This window comes from Antennarius striatus, chromosome 1, assembly GCF_040054535.1.
Source record: "Antennarius striatus isolate MH-2024 chromosome 1, ASM4005453v1, whole genome shotgun sequence".
Taxonomy (NCBI): domain Eukaryota; kingdom Metazoa; phylum Chordata; class Actinopteri; order Lophiiformes; family Antennariidae; genus Antennarius; species Antennarius striatus.
In genome coordinates, this window is record NC_090776.1 from 24,218,586 (window position 1) to 24,235,399 (window position 16,814).

General features: G+C 40.6%; 2 protein-coding genes across 2 annotated transcripts; both read right to left on the bottom strand.

Moving 5' to 3' along the window:
• Nucleotides 1–1,659: 1,659 nt before the first annotated feature.
• On the bottom strand, nt 1,660–4,044 carry LOC137599691 (secretory phospholipase A2 receptor-like). The gene is made up of 3 exons (XM_068320740.1): nt 3,570–4,044; nt 2,767–3,053; nt 1,660–2,501 (listed from the first exon to the last, which is right to left on the bottom strand). The coding sequence occupies exons 1-3, from the start codon at nt 3,925–3,927 to the stop codon at nt 2,313–2,315; spliced, it is 834 nt and encodes a 277-aa protein (XP_068176841.1). The 5' UTR covers nt 3,928–4,044; the 3' UTR covers nt 1,660–2,312.
• A 2,380-nt stretch (nt 4,045–6,424) lies between these two features.
• Nucleotides 6,425–13,339, bottom strand: glo1 (glyoxalase 1). The gene is made up of 6 exons (XM_068315723.1): nt 13,186–13,339; nt 9,548–9,630; nt 8,967–9,107; nt 7,598–7,665; nt 7,180–7,269; nt 6,425–6,868 (listed from the first exon to the last, which is right to left on the bottom strand). Exons 1-6 carry the CDS (start codon nt 13,252–13,254, stop codon nt 6,777–6,779), a joined length of 543 nt encoding a protein of 180 aa, XP_068171824.1. The 5' UTR covers nt 13,255–13,339; the 3' UTR covers nt 6,425–6,776.
• Between the last annotated feature and the right edge of the window lie 3,475 nt (nt 13,340–16,814).

Sequence of the window (16,814 nt, forward strand, 5' to 3'; positions counted from 1 at the left end):
AACTTTTGTCAAATGCACAAGACTGATTCTACACTTACCGCAAACAATGGCACCAGCAAAGCGAAGGAACATCGTAGATTTTCGTGGACATTTGAAATCCAAGTACAGAAGGGAGGACTGTGTACCACCTTTATAGCTTTCAACAGCTCTGATTCACCTGATTTGCACAGAAACGATCAGAGCAGTGTATAAAAACAACAAACATCAGGAATCACTCAGTTGAACAAGCACCCAACAAATAAAATAAATCCCTGGTAGTCAAATGGAATCACTGATGCAATTGGAACGAGTACAGGGATTTCAATGTTTAAACAAAATCATGTTATTTAGTTTACATTTAGTCCACCTACATACAGTATGTATTTGCATGTGTTTTATAAGAAGTACACACCAGTCTGCACTTACACAAAAATTAAATTGATTGGAATATTTAAGAGCAGCATGGTGGTGCAGTGTAGTGCTTTTGCCTTCTGGGTTCAGTTTCTTTCTGTGCCTCATATTCCCCCCATGTTGGCTTCCTCCAGCCTTCAACAGCATGCATGTGTAACGTGTGGTCACACCAAAAAGTCTGTGAGTGGTCGTTTGTCTTCCTTGTGGGCTGGCGATGAGCTGACGTATTATCTGGTGTGTACCCTGTCTTTCATCTGTTGCCAGCTGGGGTAGGCTCCAGCAGAGCCGTGACCCTCAAGGTGGATAAGCATCTGTAGACGAGATATCAACCATCTCACCTCCAAGAAAATGGATGGATGGAATAATTAATTAGGAAAAAAAACCTACTGGCTACAGTTTACACTAGAGTGTTCACACTGCAGTGAACAGGGCTAAAGAAACTCACCTCAATGTCAAATTTCAACTGTTTACATTAAAAAAAAAAAATCTCCCATAGCATACTGTATATTACTAGTCTTTGACATTTACCAATAAAAATGCTGTTGTTGTTTTTTTTCTCTTTACATAAAGACTAATTCCTGCCAGAATCAAAACTTGGCACAATTAGGCATGTTAATCTGGAACAGATAATTGAACAAGTTTATAGACAGCATTTATTGAAATTTAAAGTGTCATGTGCTCTGATGACCCCACTGTCACCAATTCACACTGCTGAGCCCCTTTGAAGATATACTGTGTGTGGGAATATTGGGAAAAGGTTTTTGTAGAAACTGTAATCCTATAGAAGAGTGAAAATGTTTGTGTTCATTCTATAAACCTGCAGAAACACATGTACAACTTCAGTAACTACCGACAGGCTCTGGTAGGAGGTGTCTCATGAACATAAAACAGCCTTTTCTGCAATGTTGATTTGTTTCTCCTGCATATAGTGTGAACTCCCTGAACTCTTTTCAGACTCATTCTTAGAAAATGTCAAATGTCAATGAGTTTCAAGTTGACTGAAATTACACGAACTCCTGCAATCTTTTTAAAAGTTTGCATTTTAATATTCCAATGCAACTCTTTAGGCATAAACCTACATAATAGATAAACAGTTGTCCTGTTTGTCAAATTAATTTGAATAAATGCCAAAGAGACGACCGTCTGATCTTTCCATCATTCACTCATTTTCATAGCTGCTTCTTCCACTTTATTGGGTCACAGGGGTTGCTGGAGCCTTTCTTGGTTTTGTACTGTTAGTAGTATAAGAAACCACAAATCCATTTGAACGGTGGCTCTCACATTTATTACAATGCAGTACAGCTTTATTCCAGCAATGCTGCTTCAAGACACATACAAACTGATGATGGCAGATAAACTCAACAGCTACACAAAGTAGTTGGTACTTTAAAGAATGAATGTATTTATCCATCAGTCCAGTCCACAGCAGCACACTGAACACAAGTGATCCTGCTCCAGTCATTCTCTGGCAAATTACTAAATTCTTTGCTAACCCTTAATATTCTGTTCTCTGAGTGAAGCCACAGCAGGATTGTAGACATGCATAGCACAGATAGCTTGTTGAAGGTGAGTTTATTTGTTGAAGGTTGAAAAGTCTACAAGCATACATACTAGTCACACCGCAAGAATAAAATGACGAAATCTATAGGAGAAAAATCTATATTAATGTCGATTCCAGAACTGACTGTTATTCAGAGGTGGTTTCAGATGATTATAACAATCTCTGACGTTCATTACGGGAATGTATGTTATATACTCAAAACCTGCCAAGTTGTCTGCCTACTCTGAATACCATTTATTTATTTTGTGCAAGAGAATTTACTGTCACATGACAAAAATTTTTATTGAAAGCAAACAGGAGAGAAGGACAGAAAGAGAGAGACAGGGAAAGAGAGAGAGGGGGGTCATTTCTCTGCCATCGTTCATCGTGTTATACTACAGAGAAAGTTTCTTCGTTCATTGCAATCCCTCATCTTCCAGCGTTTGTCTTCTGGACCCATGGCGCCACAGTACTGCTGCTGACTTGGACATGGAGGAAGGTAGGAGCTCGTAACGGATTCACCACTGATCCACACCCACTCACCTGCCAGGAAACGCAGTCCAATCCACACCTTCAGCAAGAAACACGAAAATAAGAAGAAACAATCACCATTCCTGACACACCCCCATAGTTTCAAATTTTTAGGGAAACTAAACACAATGTGTAGTACTGTATTTGTCTTCTTCCAGGCTCAGACTGCTGCATTACAGAGGCCATGTTCCATCAGTACTGAAGCTTAAACAGTCACAGTTCTAATTATCTAACAAACCTTCTCAGGATATTTGTCAACATTTTAAACGTTTCCTTTGATGGTAACAAACCAGAAGAAATCAAACCTCGTGAGAGTCTGCCAATTGTATCGTCTCTCTATCCAAGACAATATTATTTACTTCTGGCAAGCTGGCGAGGTGGTATGAGTTTGATGCTGCTATTCCATCTGGTCCCTCATCCTGCAGTTCTCTACAGTGCTGCACGGCTTCCTCCCATGTCTTCAGCTCCTTGACCAGAATCATTGTCTCATCAAAGCACATGAAGCGATGTCTGGCCCGGCAATGATCCCTTGCCCAGTATGCATTACTTTTATTCTTGAAAGCACAATATTTATTTAGAATAGGCTGAACACCTACAAGGAAAGACAAAAACATAACCATTGAATTGACATAACAGTGTTTTGATAAGCTGAGGAGGCAGCATCCTCTTGCAGACACACAATGCTTGTAGCATTTATTGCCTTTAAGTTCTTTGATCACCAAAGTTCTTTTACTTGTTGTTTGTTGTTCCAAGATTCCGTCTTTCTGAGTGCAACAAAGCACATACTGTGTGCTACAAGGTGTTTCTCAATTGAAAGGTGAATAGGGACCTTGGGACCATGGGAGATGTCTTTCTCTGTGTGTGTGTGTGTCAGGTAAAAATGTTTATGTTCAAGATAAAGTTTTAAAGTTTCCAGTTACATTTAGTCACATTCACAGACTCAGCATGGCTAAATATTCAATACGGGACACAAGAAGGTATTTAGTCCATAGAAACATTGTCCTCTGACTGTTCTCTGAGATCAAATTTGAATACCTAACAATAAAAACAACATTGAAACAAGTTTACAATGAAACAGAACTTCATGACACTCAGTGAGTACACTCACCAGATACACCAGAATCCCAAAAGAAGAAGTTGGAAATATTATTTCCTTTGGACCAATACCATTGATGAAATCCATAGAACCTTAAACCAATCCATCCTTCAAACGAGGCAAGACTCTTTGCTTCACCCACGTTACTAATAGTGACCAGGTCAGAATACTTCTTTCTGCAGAAAGCTTGAGCATTATCCCAGGTCCTCACATGAAAGATTTGAACAACTTTCAAAACTCTCAGGCTTGAAGTCGCAGAGCATGGTATAGAAGGAAGGACCACAAGGATGAGGAGAAGATGGATGTTTCTCTCCATGGTTACTGCTCGAAATCTGTAAAGTAGAATTTGATCACTGAACAAGTACATCATATGATCTAAGGTGTATGCATAATAACAAAAAAAGAGCAATAATGTGTCTCATTCCTTGTTTCTGACAACTTGTCCTGTACAGGGTCATGGGAGCTAGAGCCTGTTCCAGGTGATTCTGTGAAGCAGGTGGGGTGCACCCTGGACAAAGGTAAATTAAATTGAATTTCCAGCAGCATAGTGGTGCAGTGGGTAGAATTGTTCCCACCTGAGGATAGTCTACAATAGTTGAGAAGGATCTCTGCTGTCTACGAAATCTCTCTTACATTTAACCAAAAATAAATAAGGATGAACCCAGAGTACTATACAGCGGCCTGCCTTAAAAAAAAACAAAAAAAAAAACAACAGTCCACTGTTATCAACTTTTGTCAAATGCACAAGACTGTTTCTACACTTACCACAAATGATTGTATCAGCAAAGCGAAGGCAAGTAGTAGCTGTGAACCACTTTTATAGCCTTCAACAGCTCTGATTCACCTGATTTGCACAGAAACGATCAGAGCAGTGTATAAAAACAACAAACATCAGGAATCACTCAGTTGAACAAGCACCCAACAAACAAAATAAATCCCTGGTAGTCAAATGGAACGAGTACAGGGATTTCACTCTTCAAACAAAATCATGTTATTTGGTTTACATTTAGTCCACCTACATATGGATTTGCATGTGTTTTACAAGAGGTACACACCAGACTGCACTTAAACAAAAATTAAATTGATTGGAATATTTAAGAGCAGCATGGTGGTGCAGTGTAGCGCTGTTGTCTTTTTTAATTTTTTTATTTTATACACTGGTTTGATCCCCGAAGGGAAATTAAGAATGCACACTCTAGCTACTGATTCAAACGCATGCATACATATATATATTAGTGAGTACAGGCCCCTGTAGGCATGCAGGGGAGGTAGAGTGGCAGGCAGCTCCTTCTTGGTGCGCCTCAAATTTGTAAAGGGGACGACACCTTGCTCAAGGTTGTCTTGGCAGTGCTCTGGAGGTGAGCTGACACCACGCACTGTCAGCTCACCTCCGGGTATTTTTTTGGGGGGTGGGAGCGGGAATCGAACCGCCAATCTTAAATCATGGGACGACCCGCTCTACCGCCCCCTTTTACCACTAAGCCATTGCCGCCCTTCTGGGTTCAGTTTCTTTCTGTGCCTCATATTCCCCCCATGTCGGCTTCCTCCAACCTTCAACAGCATGCATGTGTAACGTCTGGTCACACCAAAAAGTCTGTGAGTGGTCGTTTGTCTTCCTTGTGGGCTGGCGATGAGCTGACGTATTATCTGGTGTGTACCCTGTCTTTCATCTGTTGCCAGCTGGGGTAGGCTCCAGCAGAGCCGTGACCCTCAAGGTGGATAAGCATCTGTAGACGAGATATCAACCATCTCACCTCCAAGAAAATGGATGGATGGAATAATTAATTAGGGAAAAAAACCTACTGGCTACAGTTTACACTAGAGTGTTCACACTGCAGTGAACAAGGCTAAAGAAACTCACCTCAATGTCAAATTTCAACTGTTTACATAAAAATTGAGAGAACTCACCTGACAAAAAAAAATCTCCCATAGCATACTGTATATTACTAGTCTTTGACATTTACCAATAAAAATGCTGTTGTTTTTTTTCTCTTTACATAAAGACTAATTCCTGCCAGAATCAAAACTTGGTACAATCAGGCATGTTAATCTGGAACAGATAATTGAACAAGTTTATAGACAGCATTTATTGAAATTTAAAGTTTCAGTAACTACCGCCAGGCTCTGGTAGAAGGTAGGTGGTAACGTGAACATAAAACAGCCTTTTCTGCAGTGTTGACTTGTTTCTCCTGCATATAGTGTGAATTCCTTTCAGCTTCCTTCTTAAAAAATATCAAATGTCAATGAGTTTTAAGTTGACTGAAATTACACGAACTCCTGCAATCTTTTTATAAGTTTGCATTTTAATATTCCATCCAACTCTTCAGGCATAAACGTACATAATAGATAAACAGTTTTCCTTTTTGTCAAATTAATTTGAATAAATGCTATGGAGACAACCGTTGGATCTTTCCGTCATTCATTCATCTTAACGGTTGCTTCTTCCACTTGTGTGGATCACGGGGGTTGCTGAAGCCTTTCCCAGCAGACTTACAGGCACATCCCTGGTGCACTGCAGAGCTGCGTAGAAGACAAATAATGGCTCAAACACACACACTCACACTTACGGATAATTTGGAACTATCAATTCACCTGAAGAATATGTTTTTGAAGGTGGGTGGGAGACGGAGAACCCAAGACTCCACGCAGATACAAGGAGAACATACAAACTGTCCTCACTGTCTGACCTGTCACCTTAAATTCATCTTTCAATGTAAATCTCAAGAAATTTGTGTAAAAAAAGTCCCAATAATTTAAGTCACAACTGCTTATCATGGTTGATTAAGTTTAGTAAAGTGAGAATGTATTCTTTGTGAGATGTAATTCATATATTTGGAATTTTGCTGCCTTGATTGATTTCGTACTCTCACTCGTATAAGAAACCACAAATCCATTTGAACGGTGGCTCTCACATTTATTACAATGCAGTACAGCTTTATTCCAGCAATGCTGCTTCAAGACACATACAAACTGATGATGGCAGATAAACTCAACAGCTGCACAAAGTAGTTGGTACTTTAAAGAATGAATGTATTTATCCATCAGTCCAGTCCACAGTAGCACACTGAACACAAGTGATCGTGCTCCATTTGTTCTCTGGCAACCTACTAAATTCTTGACTAACCCTCAATGTTCTTTTTCCCAGTGAAGCCACAGCAGGATTGTCTTTATGCAGCAGCAGGTAGCTTGTTGAAGGTGAGTTTATTCATTTATTTATTTTTAGGAAGTAATAGACACCATGTTGTTTGGACTCAGGATCTCAATCCAATAACCGTCAGGGTCCTGAATGAAAGCCAAGCCTTGCATTTTACCTGGGAATATAAGAAGAAAAAGGAGGAGAACAAACAAAGAAACGTTAATTGCAAAATAATATTTACTATTGTAAAGTTGAAATTTCTAGAAGCATTCTAGTCACACCGCAGGAATAAAATGACAACATCCACAAGAGAAATCCATATTTAATGTTGATACCAGAAGTGACTGCTGTTCAGAGGTGGAACGCGGAAAGTTTCGTCATAATTCTTAAGTCAAAAATATTTTTTTAGTATGAGACAATAACAATCATTTAGAGAGCATAGGGTAGGTAAAATAATAAAGACCCGTTTATCCACAAATATCTCACCATCTTTGGGCTTCTTAACAAATGTGACTCCTTGCTCTTCAAACAATTTGCATGCTTTGTAGACATCAGGAACAGCAATTCCAATGTGTCCTGTCAAGAAACAGTGGCTGATGATTAAAAAGAAACAGCATGAACATTCCTACATTTTTGTCAAGTCAGCTGAGAATCACATTGAAAGAGAGGCAGGAGAAAAAAGATGGTAGTGCCACAAGGATGATAAAAAGGATGCAATTGTTTTTGTTGCGTTTTTTGTCTGTTGTTTTTGTGACAACTGTTTTCCCCTTTATTACAGTGTCATGTGTAAATCTATGTAAACAGATAATCATTCTAGATTAATAAAGGATCTATCTATCTCCAGTGACAAGCTAAAAATTGCCATCTATGCTGTTCATTTTTAAAAATAGAGAAGTGACCTTACCAAAGCCACGAGGATCTGAGTTTCCGTTGTGGTAAGACTGGCTCTCATCAACTTCTGAGCCCCAGTTACTAGGAGGCAGGAGGGAAAAGAGGAAGAATGAAGGATTAGAAGAGAAATGTAGATAATAACATTTCAGTTATCATTTTCATAAAACTGTTGAGGACTGACATGTTCCAGATTGTTATGTGGTAATGTGTTACAGGAATGTTAAAAATCAAAGTTTTAAAAATAGAACAAAATTCTGCACTGTGCCTTGAAGATGACAATTTTGCAATCAAATAATTTTGTCTTGTTATGGCCCCTGGGGTCCTCTTGGGTGTGCTATCCAGTATTAACCTCTGCTTTTCAACAGATGCCTGATTGAGGAATTAGGGTAGGATTAGGGAGCCTGTGGGGCATAGTCATCACGGTCTTTAAATAGTCTGCCTGTAGTTTTGCTGCTCTCGTTGCTCCCTCTGCTCTGTGTCCAGCCTTCCCCAGAAGTATTCCACATTCTTCATTCTTCTTTGATTGTATAGCTCTACGTGTTGTTTCGTTGATGCTATTGTTTTTCCCGTTCTGACACTCCTTCACTTTCACTCATACTCACTGACTTGAATCATGACTCATCTACATCCTATAAATACTCGTAGAGTAATCCCTCGCTTATTCGGGTTTCAAGATGCGCGGCTTCACTACATCGCGGATCTTTAGTAGGTAGTCACGCGATACCGTACGCGCATGCTATTGGCTGACAGCATCTGTGTGTGCGCTGCGTTCCAAGACTCAAGGTTCCTCCTGCAGCTTTCCTTTAATACAAAAGTATTTTAAAAAGTCTGTGATAACTCGTGTTGTTCTGTTGTGTGTGTTACCCTGAGTTGGTCTACGTGTGTGTGTTCTACATGTGTTCACGAGACTGAGAGTGAGATCGTTGTCATTTCTTGTTTGTTCCTTGTTAACTAGACGCCAAATAAAGACCGTTTAAGAAATATTGTGTACGTCATCCTTGCCCATCATAAGAAACACCGGGGGTGTTACAAGTAAATAAGAGTGTGGGAAAAGGTAAAACAGATATAAGGTGGTTTAATATCAGTATGAGGAGGGTTCATAAAGATTAAAATTACCATAAATAATAAATACTTGGTTGCTATATTGCAGAATTTTGTTTTTCGCGGTTGGTCCTGGAACGCATTAACCTCAAGTAATGAGGGATTACTGTAATTTTTTTAATTTGATCTAAATTAATTTAGTTTTGTCCATTTTCATTTAATAACATATCTTTGCGTTAACTTCATTCATGGTGTGTTCCCCTTCTTTATTGTGTCCTTGAACCAGGTCAAATCAGTCTAAAAAGACTGATGAAATCTAATGCCAAGACATGAACACTTACTGTGTGAGCTCAATAGTGGCTCTTCTGGAAAAAGTCCAGGATGTCAGATCCTTCACATTTGTAGGAATCTCCTTTTTGTCCTCGTAGCCCAAGAAGAAGAGAGAGAAACGCATGGAGGGAAAGTCAAACTTTTGCAGTAGCCTGAAAAATTTTGCACAAGAGAGGGAACATCACTTCAGTAAAAAAAAAACCAGCATCTATCTAGATAAAGATGTTATTATATAGACATCCTGCTAGTAATACCTAGCCTGGAGTGTACACTTCACTGTCTCCAGGCTTTCATTTTGACAGCTTTGTATCGCCTGCAATGTCTGCTCTCGTTTGTTGAACATATTGCGGATTTTCAGAATGTTATTAACGATATCCTGCTGCTTTACTTGGAGAGTCATTACTAACGCTGGCCACTATAACAATAGGTGGAAATGGCTATTCACAGAAGTTGAACCTCTTCAATGTTGAACCTTCAGTACACTCTTGCTTTGCAAGATATGTAATTACCTTAATTTCATACATGAATCCTCTATGTTAAACTGTGAATCAGTTTCTGTTCAATAAGCTAAAGCTGAATCCTGAATACTCACGTCATTCCGAGGATTCGGGTGTAGAAATCCAAGGATTTAACAGGATCTTTAACCCGCAGCATAGTCTGCTGCATCATGAAGTCCTGAAAAGCAACAGTTTGGATTTATATAAACACTTATATGAGTCTCATATGTATATAACATCTTATATCAAGTGGTCTGCAGCAACATGAGGCAACCACAAATACTACATGTTCATAACCCAGCTGTTTAAATACCATATGAATGTTTGCAGAGCAGTTCTTTTCTTTTTTTGTTCCGACTATTCCTCAGTTCCAAAAGGGAAAAGATGGAAAAAATATCCTGACAATCACTTGTAGGAAATGTTATTTTATTCTTTTTAACCAGAAATCACTTCAGCATTTATCTCTTTTGCAAGAGAGACCTGGGTAAGCCAATATTAACGGTGACGAGATCAGACCTGCTTAGATATTAATGCTTACGTACTTGGATTTCTATGCAGACAAGTTACAGAACACATCAACTGTTCCAAATTTTCTAAACTTGGTACGAACAAAGAATGAATTTAACCGTTTGTACCACTTAACTTTTGACGTGAAGATCACCGACCATTTAGTAGCACAGAAAAACACTACAGCACTACTGTGGCCACTTATTGGTTTTAATTCAAAAGAAACCACAGAGTTTGATTGACTTTCAGGAGGTGATCTGTCAAAATTGCAGTAAAAATATCACCATCAAAACCACTAATAGATCAAACCTACCCACAAAAATCCATTATCCACGACCACACACAACTCAGTGAACGTCGACAGATGGAGCTGCAGCCATTATTATCTATTGATGAGGCTTTCAAACGAGTATGAAAAGTGACAGTGTTAATAATTAATAATAAATATTCTGGAGTAATAAATAATAAAGTTAATAAATGTCTTCTCTAAAAGGTGTGTTTGTATTATGAATCTGTGATTATACTTCCTATATAGTATTTAATGGTGGGTAAAAAATAAAAAGATAAGTCTTGGGCTGGGGACCAGAAGTTGCTGGTTTAAGACCCGGCTAGGACAAAATTTCGGAGTGTGAACTGGCAGAGTGTGGTGCCAGTTCACCTCCCGAGCACTACTGAGGCGTTCTTTTATAAGCTGCTCATTGAGCGCACCTCCAAGTCGTTGCCAGCCGCTATACCACCCCATCACCTGCATACAGGTGCCGTATGTGTGTGTTTTTGGCCTGTACTCATTTTTTAAAATATATATACAGTGTATATGTATATATATAAAGAATTTCCCCTACGGGGAACAATAAAGTAAATTTAATTTCATTACATTAATTCTGCAGTGATCTCTAACATTTAGTCATGAGTACAGTTTGTAAAATTGTAAGAAGTAAAATAAATATATAACTTCCACGTTTGTGAAACCAAACATTTGCTGTGTGTGTGTGTGTGTGTGTGTGTGTGTGTGTGTGTGTGTGTGTGTGTGTGTGTGTGTGTGTGTGTGTGTGTGTGTGTGTGTGTGTGTGTTTCACAGTTGGTGTTTATCTCTCTGGCTAGTAACTGCTCCCCCTTCCTGTGCTGCTCCTCCAGTAGGAGAAAAAATGTCACACATTTCTTTCACAGCCACTCTTCAAACACACGCTGCTGCAGAGTAACTATGTAGATACAGAACATGTAGAGTTTTACTCAGGGAGTTCTTAAAGTTCAAGAGACTTTATGGGATGACACAGAGCATGCTGGCTGTGTGGCAAAGCAAACAGATAGATGGATAGATAGATATATAGTTTATTAATCCCAGAGGAAATTGCACATATCTACTCATCAGGCGTACATAATGAATACTGGATAAACACCAGGAGAAAAACAAACACTGACACCACAAGACATACCACAAGACAGACTACACTAACTGACACATGCAGCACTAACAGGACATATACTAAACTAAAATATAAACAGTATAAAACAGAATAAAAAGTGAAAGTGAAGGTGAAGATAGTAGGAGGCCCACATGGTGGGTAAGGTATACCCTTCTTACATTGTAAGGCATGTCACTATCTAATGTCACAACATCACAACTCCTTGGCCCCACTACACTGCAGCACAGGCTGACATCCCATCTCCTCCCCTCCATTCAACCGCGTGCTGACCACGCTGCCCCCCCCCCACTCCTCCTGAGAGTCATTGTACCCCCTGATGGCATGGGGCGCAAAGGAGGACCTCAGCCTCTCTGTGGAGGCGCTGTGTGACAGCAGTCTGTCGCTGAAGGTGCTTCTTTGCTGGGAGAAGGTGGTGTGTAGGGGGTGGCTGGTGTTATTCATGATATCCTTGACTTTGGACATGGTCCTGCTCTCCTTTCTAATAATACCAATTACTAATAGTTACTTTCATCCTGTAGCCAGCAAAAACAAGATGTGATCAGCGACCAGTGGTGATTCGTCTCTTCTACTCCTTGCGGCTCCATCAGTTTGAAGTCAAGAGCAGGACAACAACATGATGACATTGTTTAAATCTTCAGTGTTTACTTGTAGATCATAATCCAACTTGTCTGGTAACTTATTGTCAGCTTCTGCAACATAATACAGTTATGATGTAATTGTAAAGTAAAAGAAAGGAACTAGGCTTTTTATAACAAACTTATATCATGAGCCAAAAATCAATAACCATAGAAAGTGAGTATTTCAACCTGCTAAGATTAAAAAAATGCTCGATCATTCTGCGTAATTCACAGGACTTTAGTGGATTTACCAGCAGCTGTTGATGTTCTATAATCTGTTAAAAGGATTGCACATAAAAAAACGAGATGGATTTTGGCAGCAGGGCTGCAATGGAGAACCCATCGCAAGTAGCAGTGGATGAGGGTAGAGTATAATTCAGGATGTGGTGTCCTTGTGTGTTGTAAAGGTGCCCGCAAATAAAATGTGTCACTATTATTACTTTAATTATTATTATCATCATTACCGCCTCCAGAATGCCAACACAACAACCCTTGTCATGTTGCTGCACTCCTGTCTTACAATTCTCTCAAAGTCTTGGACTTTCTAGATGACAGTAAGTTGTTGTTGTCAGTAATTATCTTTAGGGCTTGTTGGTTAAAGGCACTGAGTCTAAAAATGATTCACAAATATCAATCAACTATCAGCAAAACTCAGGATCAGATAATAAATGCCAAGGTAATATAAGTGTTGCATTGGCCCAGAGGTTGGGGACCACTGCTTGAACGCATGATTTCATGATTTTAGCTGGATGCTGTAAGTCTGGCAGGTTATGCTCGCACCACTGCCCACATGAGCCTTTAGCCATAGCATGTCTGGTCTGCTTCGGCCGCACCTTAACACCAGCTTGACAACACGGACAGTGGTGGACGGACGAGCTGACCGTCACCTCGACTCTCACCAAGTTCACGTCCAGTGTCCGAACGGGAAAGTTCGTTAGCGAGTTAGCTAAGCTAGCTAGCTGACAACACGGAATAAACCCTGAAGCATAAGAAGTGGCACAGCTCCTCACAGGCGTTAGTAACTCATTATAATTACTTTCTAACAACAAGGAATAACTTGTCATCGACTGACCGAACACATTTTGTAAAAGAACTTTTCCCTGTATGGAAATCATTAGCCAGCCGGAGTGGGTGACTATGTTCGGCCGCGGTCTAGGTTAATTTTAAGACGAACAGTCAGCCTACCTTGGTGGCTGGATCTCCATCTTTACAAGCTGCTGCCACCGCCTCGTCTGACAGACCCTTGTCGCACATTTTGTCTTGACAGACGGTCCAAACCCGATCCGCAGCTCGGCCGGTCGGACTGACAGGGAGTGGGAGTCCGCTGTGGGAAATTAACACAAACACTTCCGTTGATTTTCAAAATAAAAGGTAGAGCTACGAATGGAATTTTACTTTGGCAGCAGCTTGTGAGCCCTTATTGAGCTGCAATAACCCCCTGATGATTACTACTCCATTTTAAATGAAGACTAATAAGACGGCGCACATAAGATTGGCTTTTAAGTTCATTAACATGTATTGCAGGTTTAATTATCTTCTTCTTTTCCCTTCCGCTGTTCCCTTCAGGGGTCGCCACAGCGAATCAATTGCCTCCATCTAATCTAACCCTGTCTTCTGCATCCTCTTCTCTCACACCAACTACCTTCATGTCCTCTTTCACTACATCCATAAACCTCCTCTTTGGTCTTCCTCTAGGCCTCCTGCCTGGCAGTTCAAAACTCAGCATCCTTCTACCAATATATTCACTATCTCTACTCTGGACATGTCCAAACCATCTCAGTCTGGCCTCTCTGACTTTATCTCCAAAACCTCTAACATGTGCTGTCCCTCTGATGTACTCATTCCTCCTCCTATCCATCCTGGTCACTCTCAAAGAGAACCTCAGCATCTTCATCTCTACTACCTCCAGCTCTGTCTCCTGTCTTTTCCACACTCTCCATTGCTCTGGACTGTTGACTGTACTTAAAATCCTCCACCTTCTTGATCTCTTCCCCCTGTAACCTCACTCTTCCACTTGGGTCCCTCTCATTCACACACATGTACTCTGTCTTACTGCGGCTAACCTTCATTCTTCTCCTTTCCAGGACAAACCTCCGTCTCTCTAGCTTCTCCTCCACCTGTTCCCTGCTCTCACTGCTGATCACAATGTCATCTGCAAACATCATAGTCCATGGAGATTCCTGTCTAACCTCGTCTGTCAGCCGGTCCATTACCTCATCGAACAAGAAGGGGCTCAGACCTAATCCCTGATGCAGTCCATACTCCACCTTGAACTCCTCTGTCACACCTACAGCATACCTCACCACTGTCTTCTGCCCTTAGTCTAGCTTCCACTACTCTTTCCCATTACTTCATTGTATGACTCATCAGCTTTATTCCTCTGTAGTTGCCACAACTCTGTACATCTCTCTTGTTCTTAAAAATGGGCACCAGCACACTTCTCCTCCATTCCTCAGGCATCTTCTCACTATCTAAGATCCTGTTGAACAACCCAGTCAGAGACTTTACTACCATCTCTCCTAGACACTTCCAAACCTCTACAAGTATATCATCAGGACCAACTGCCTTTCCACTCTTCATCCTCTTCCATGCCCTCCTCACTTCATCCTGACTAATCTTTGCTACTTCCTGGTCCACAGCAGTCACTTCTTCTAGTCTAGTCTCTCATTTATCACATTCATCAACTCTTCAAAGTACTCTTTCCATCTTCCCATCACACTACTGGCACCTGTCAATAGATTTCCATCTCTATCCTTAATCACCCTAACCTACTGCACGTCCTTCCCATCTCTGTCTCTCTGTCTTGCCAACCGGTATAGATCAGTCTCTCCCTCCTTACTGTCCAACCTAGCATACAAGTCATCATAAGCCCCTTGTTTGGCCTTTGCTACCTCTACCTTCACCTTACGCTGCCTTTACTCATGTCTATTCTCCTCAGTCCTCTCAGTGTCCCACTTCTTCTTAGCTAACCTCTTTCTCTGTATACACTCCTGTACCTCCTCATTCCACCGCCAAGTCTCCTTATCTACTTTTGTTCCAGATGACACACCAAGTACTCTCCTACCTGTCTCCCTGATCACATTAGCTGTAGTTGTCCAGTCATCTGGAAGCACCTCCTGACCACCCAGAGCCTGTCTTAACTCCTTCCTAAAAGTCATCCAACACTCTTCCTTTTTTAGCTTCCACCATTTCGTCTTCTGCTCTGTCTTTGTCCTCTTCATCTTCCTCACCACCAGAGTCATCCTACACACCACCATCCTATGCTGTTTGGCTACACTCTCGCTTACCACTGCTTTGCAGTCACTGATCTCCTTCAGATTACACCGTCTACACAAGATGTAGTCTACCTGTGTGCTCCTACCACCAGTCTTATAGGTCACCCTATGTTCCTTCTGGAAGAAAGTATTCACTATAGACATTTCCATCCTTTGTGCAAAGTCAACTACCATCTGTCCTTCTGCGTTCCTCTCCTGGATACCAAACCTGCCCATCACCTCCTCATCCCCTCTGTTTCCTGCACCAACATGTCCATTGAAGTCTGCACCAATGACAACTCTCTCATTTCTAGGTATGCTCTGCATCACTTCATCAAAGTCCAACCAGAATTTCTCCTCCTCCAGCTCACATCCTACCTGTGGAGCATACCCACTAACAACATTGAACATCACACCTTCGATTTCTAGCTTCACTCTATCTGACACTCTTTGTACCTCCAGGACATTCCTAACAAACTCCTTCAAGATAACTCCTACTCCATTTCTTTTCCTATCTCCACAATAGAACTTGAACCCTGCTCCTAAACTTCTAGCCTTTCTACCTTTCCATCTGGTCTCCTGGACACACAGTATGTCTACCTTCCTTGTCTGCATAATGTAAAACAACTCTACATTTTCCTGTCATAGTTCCAACATTCAACGTCCCTACTCACAGTCCTATATGCTTGGCTCCTCTTTTCTCTGTCTTTCTTCGACCAACAGTAGTCCAATTTCCAACGGCGCCCTGTAGGTCAACAGCAGCAATGGCGGTTGTTGTTAACCCGGGCCTCGACCAATCCGGTATGGAAGTCATAGGTTTCATTCGCATGTTTGATTGGGCAAAAGTTTTACACCAGATGCCATTCCTGACGCAACCCTCTGTATTTATCTGGGCTTGGGACCGGCACAATAAGACACTAACTTGTGTCCTCTTGTGGCTACATTTGAAGATTTAATTAAAAGAACAGCAAATAAAATAGGTTGTACGTTTGTAACTAACGTCTTTATCGTCCTAAAAATATGAATGTTGTATGAGGGTGAATCACCTTTCAACTCACTTTGACTTTCTAACAGGTACCAATTTTATTTTGAAAATAAATTCAAAGTGTGGTCCAATAATATGTAACCAAGGAATGTAACAAGTACTCCATAGATTCCTTACAAGCACACCATTACTTAAAAGTAACACTTTAACAAATGCCTTTATCTAGTAACAGCAAATTGTTTTGAAGCTCATAACAATCAGTGTGAAGCTTTATGGTACTCTAGTTTGGCATTTGGGTTTTATTATATTATTGTTAGGTAGTCATAAGTATTTTGTGTCATTGCAAGTACTTTCAATGACTTATTTCCCTTTGACAAACAGCCCTCGGAGTGGAACAACACCAGTAATAATTCAATAAGCCACTGAGATACTGCCAACCACTGAGGACCAAACAACAATGCAGAGCAGTTTACGATGGAAATTTCTTTATTATAGATAAGTTGCTGGGTCATACTGGGACATGTTAGATTCTTAAAAATACACTTTTCATCAAAGCATTTGAAATTGGACTCTTG

What these genes read in the sequence shown, in the direction of transcription:
- glo1 (XM_068315723.1), bottom strand. Translation starts at nt 13,254, where the DNA reads ATGTGCGACAAGGGTCTGTCAGACGAGGCGGTGGCAGCAGCTTGTAAA. An exon ending in ATGGAGATCCAGCCACCAAG is followed by an intron (nt 9,631 to 13,185) that starts GTAGGCTGACTG and finishes GTTGCTTTTCAG; the next exon opens with GACTTCATGATGCAGCAGAC. An exon ending in CTCAGATCCTCGTGGCTTTG is followed by an intron (nt 7,270 to 7,597) that starts GTAAGGTCACTT and finishes GTTTCTTGACAG; the next exon opens with GACACATTGGAATTGCTGTT.
- LOC137599691 (XM_068320740.1), bottom strand. Translation starts at nt 3,927, where the DNA reads ATGATGTACTTGTTCAGTGATCAAATTCTACTTTACAGATTTCGAGCA. An exon ending in TTGGGATTCTGGTGTATCTG is followed by an intron (nt 3,054 to 3,569) that starts GTGAGTGTACTC and finishes CTTTCCTTGTAG; the next exon opens with GTGTTCAGCCTATTCTAAAT. An exon ending in AATTGGCAGACTCTCACGAG is followed by an intron (nt 2,502 to 2,766) that starts GTTTGATTTCTT and finishes TTCTTGCTGAAG; the next exon opens with GTGTGGATTGGACTGCGTTT.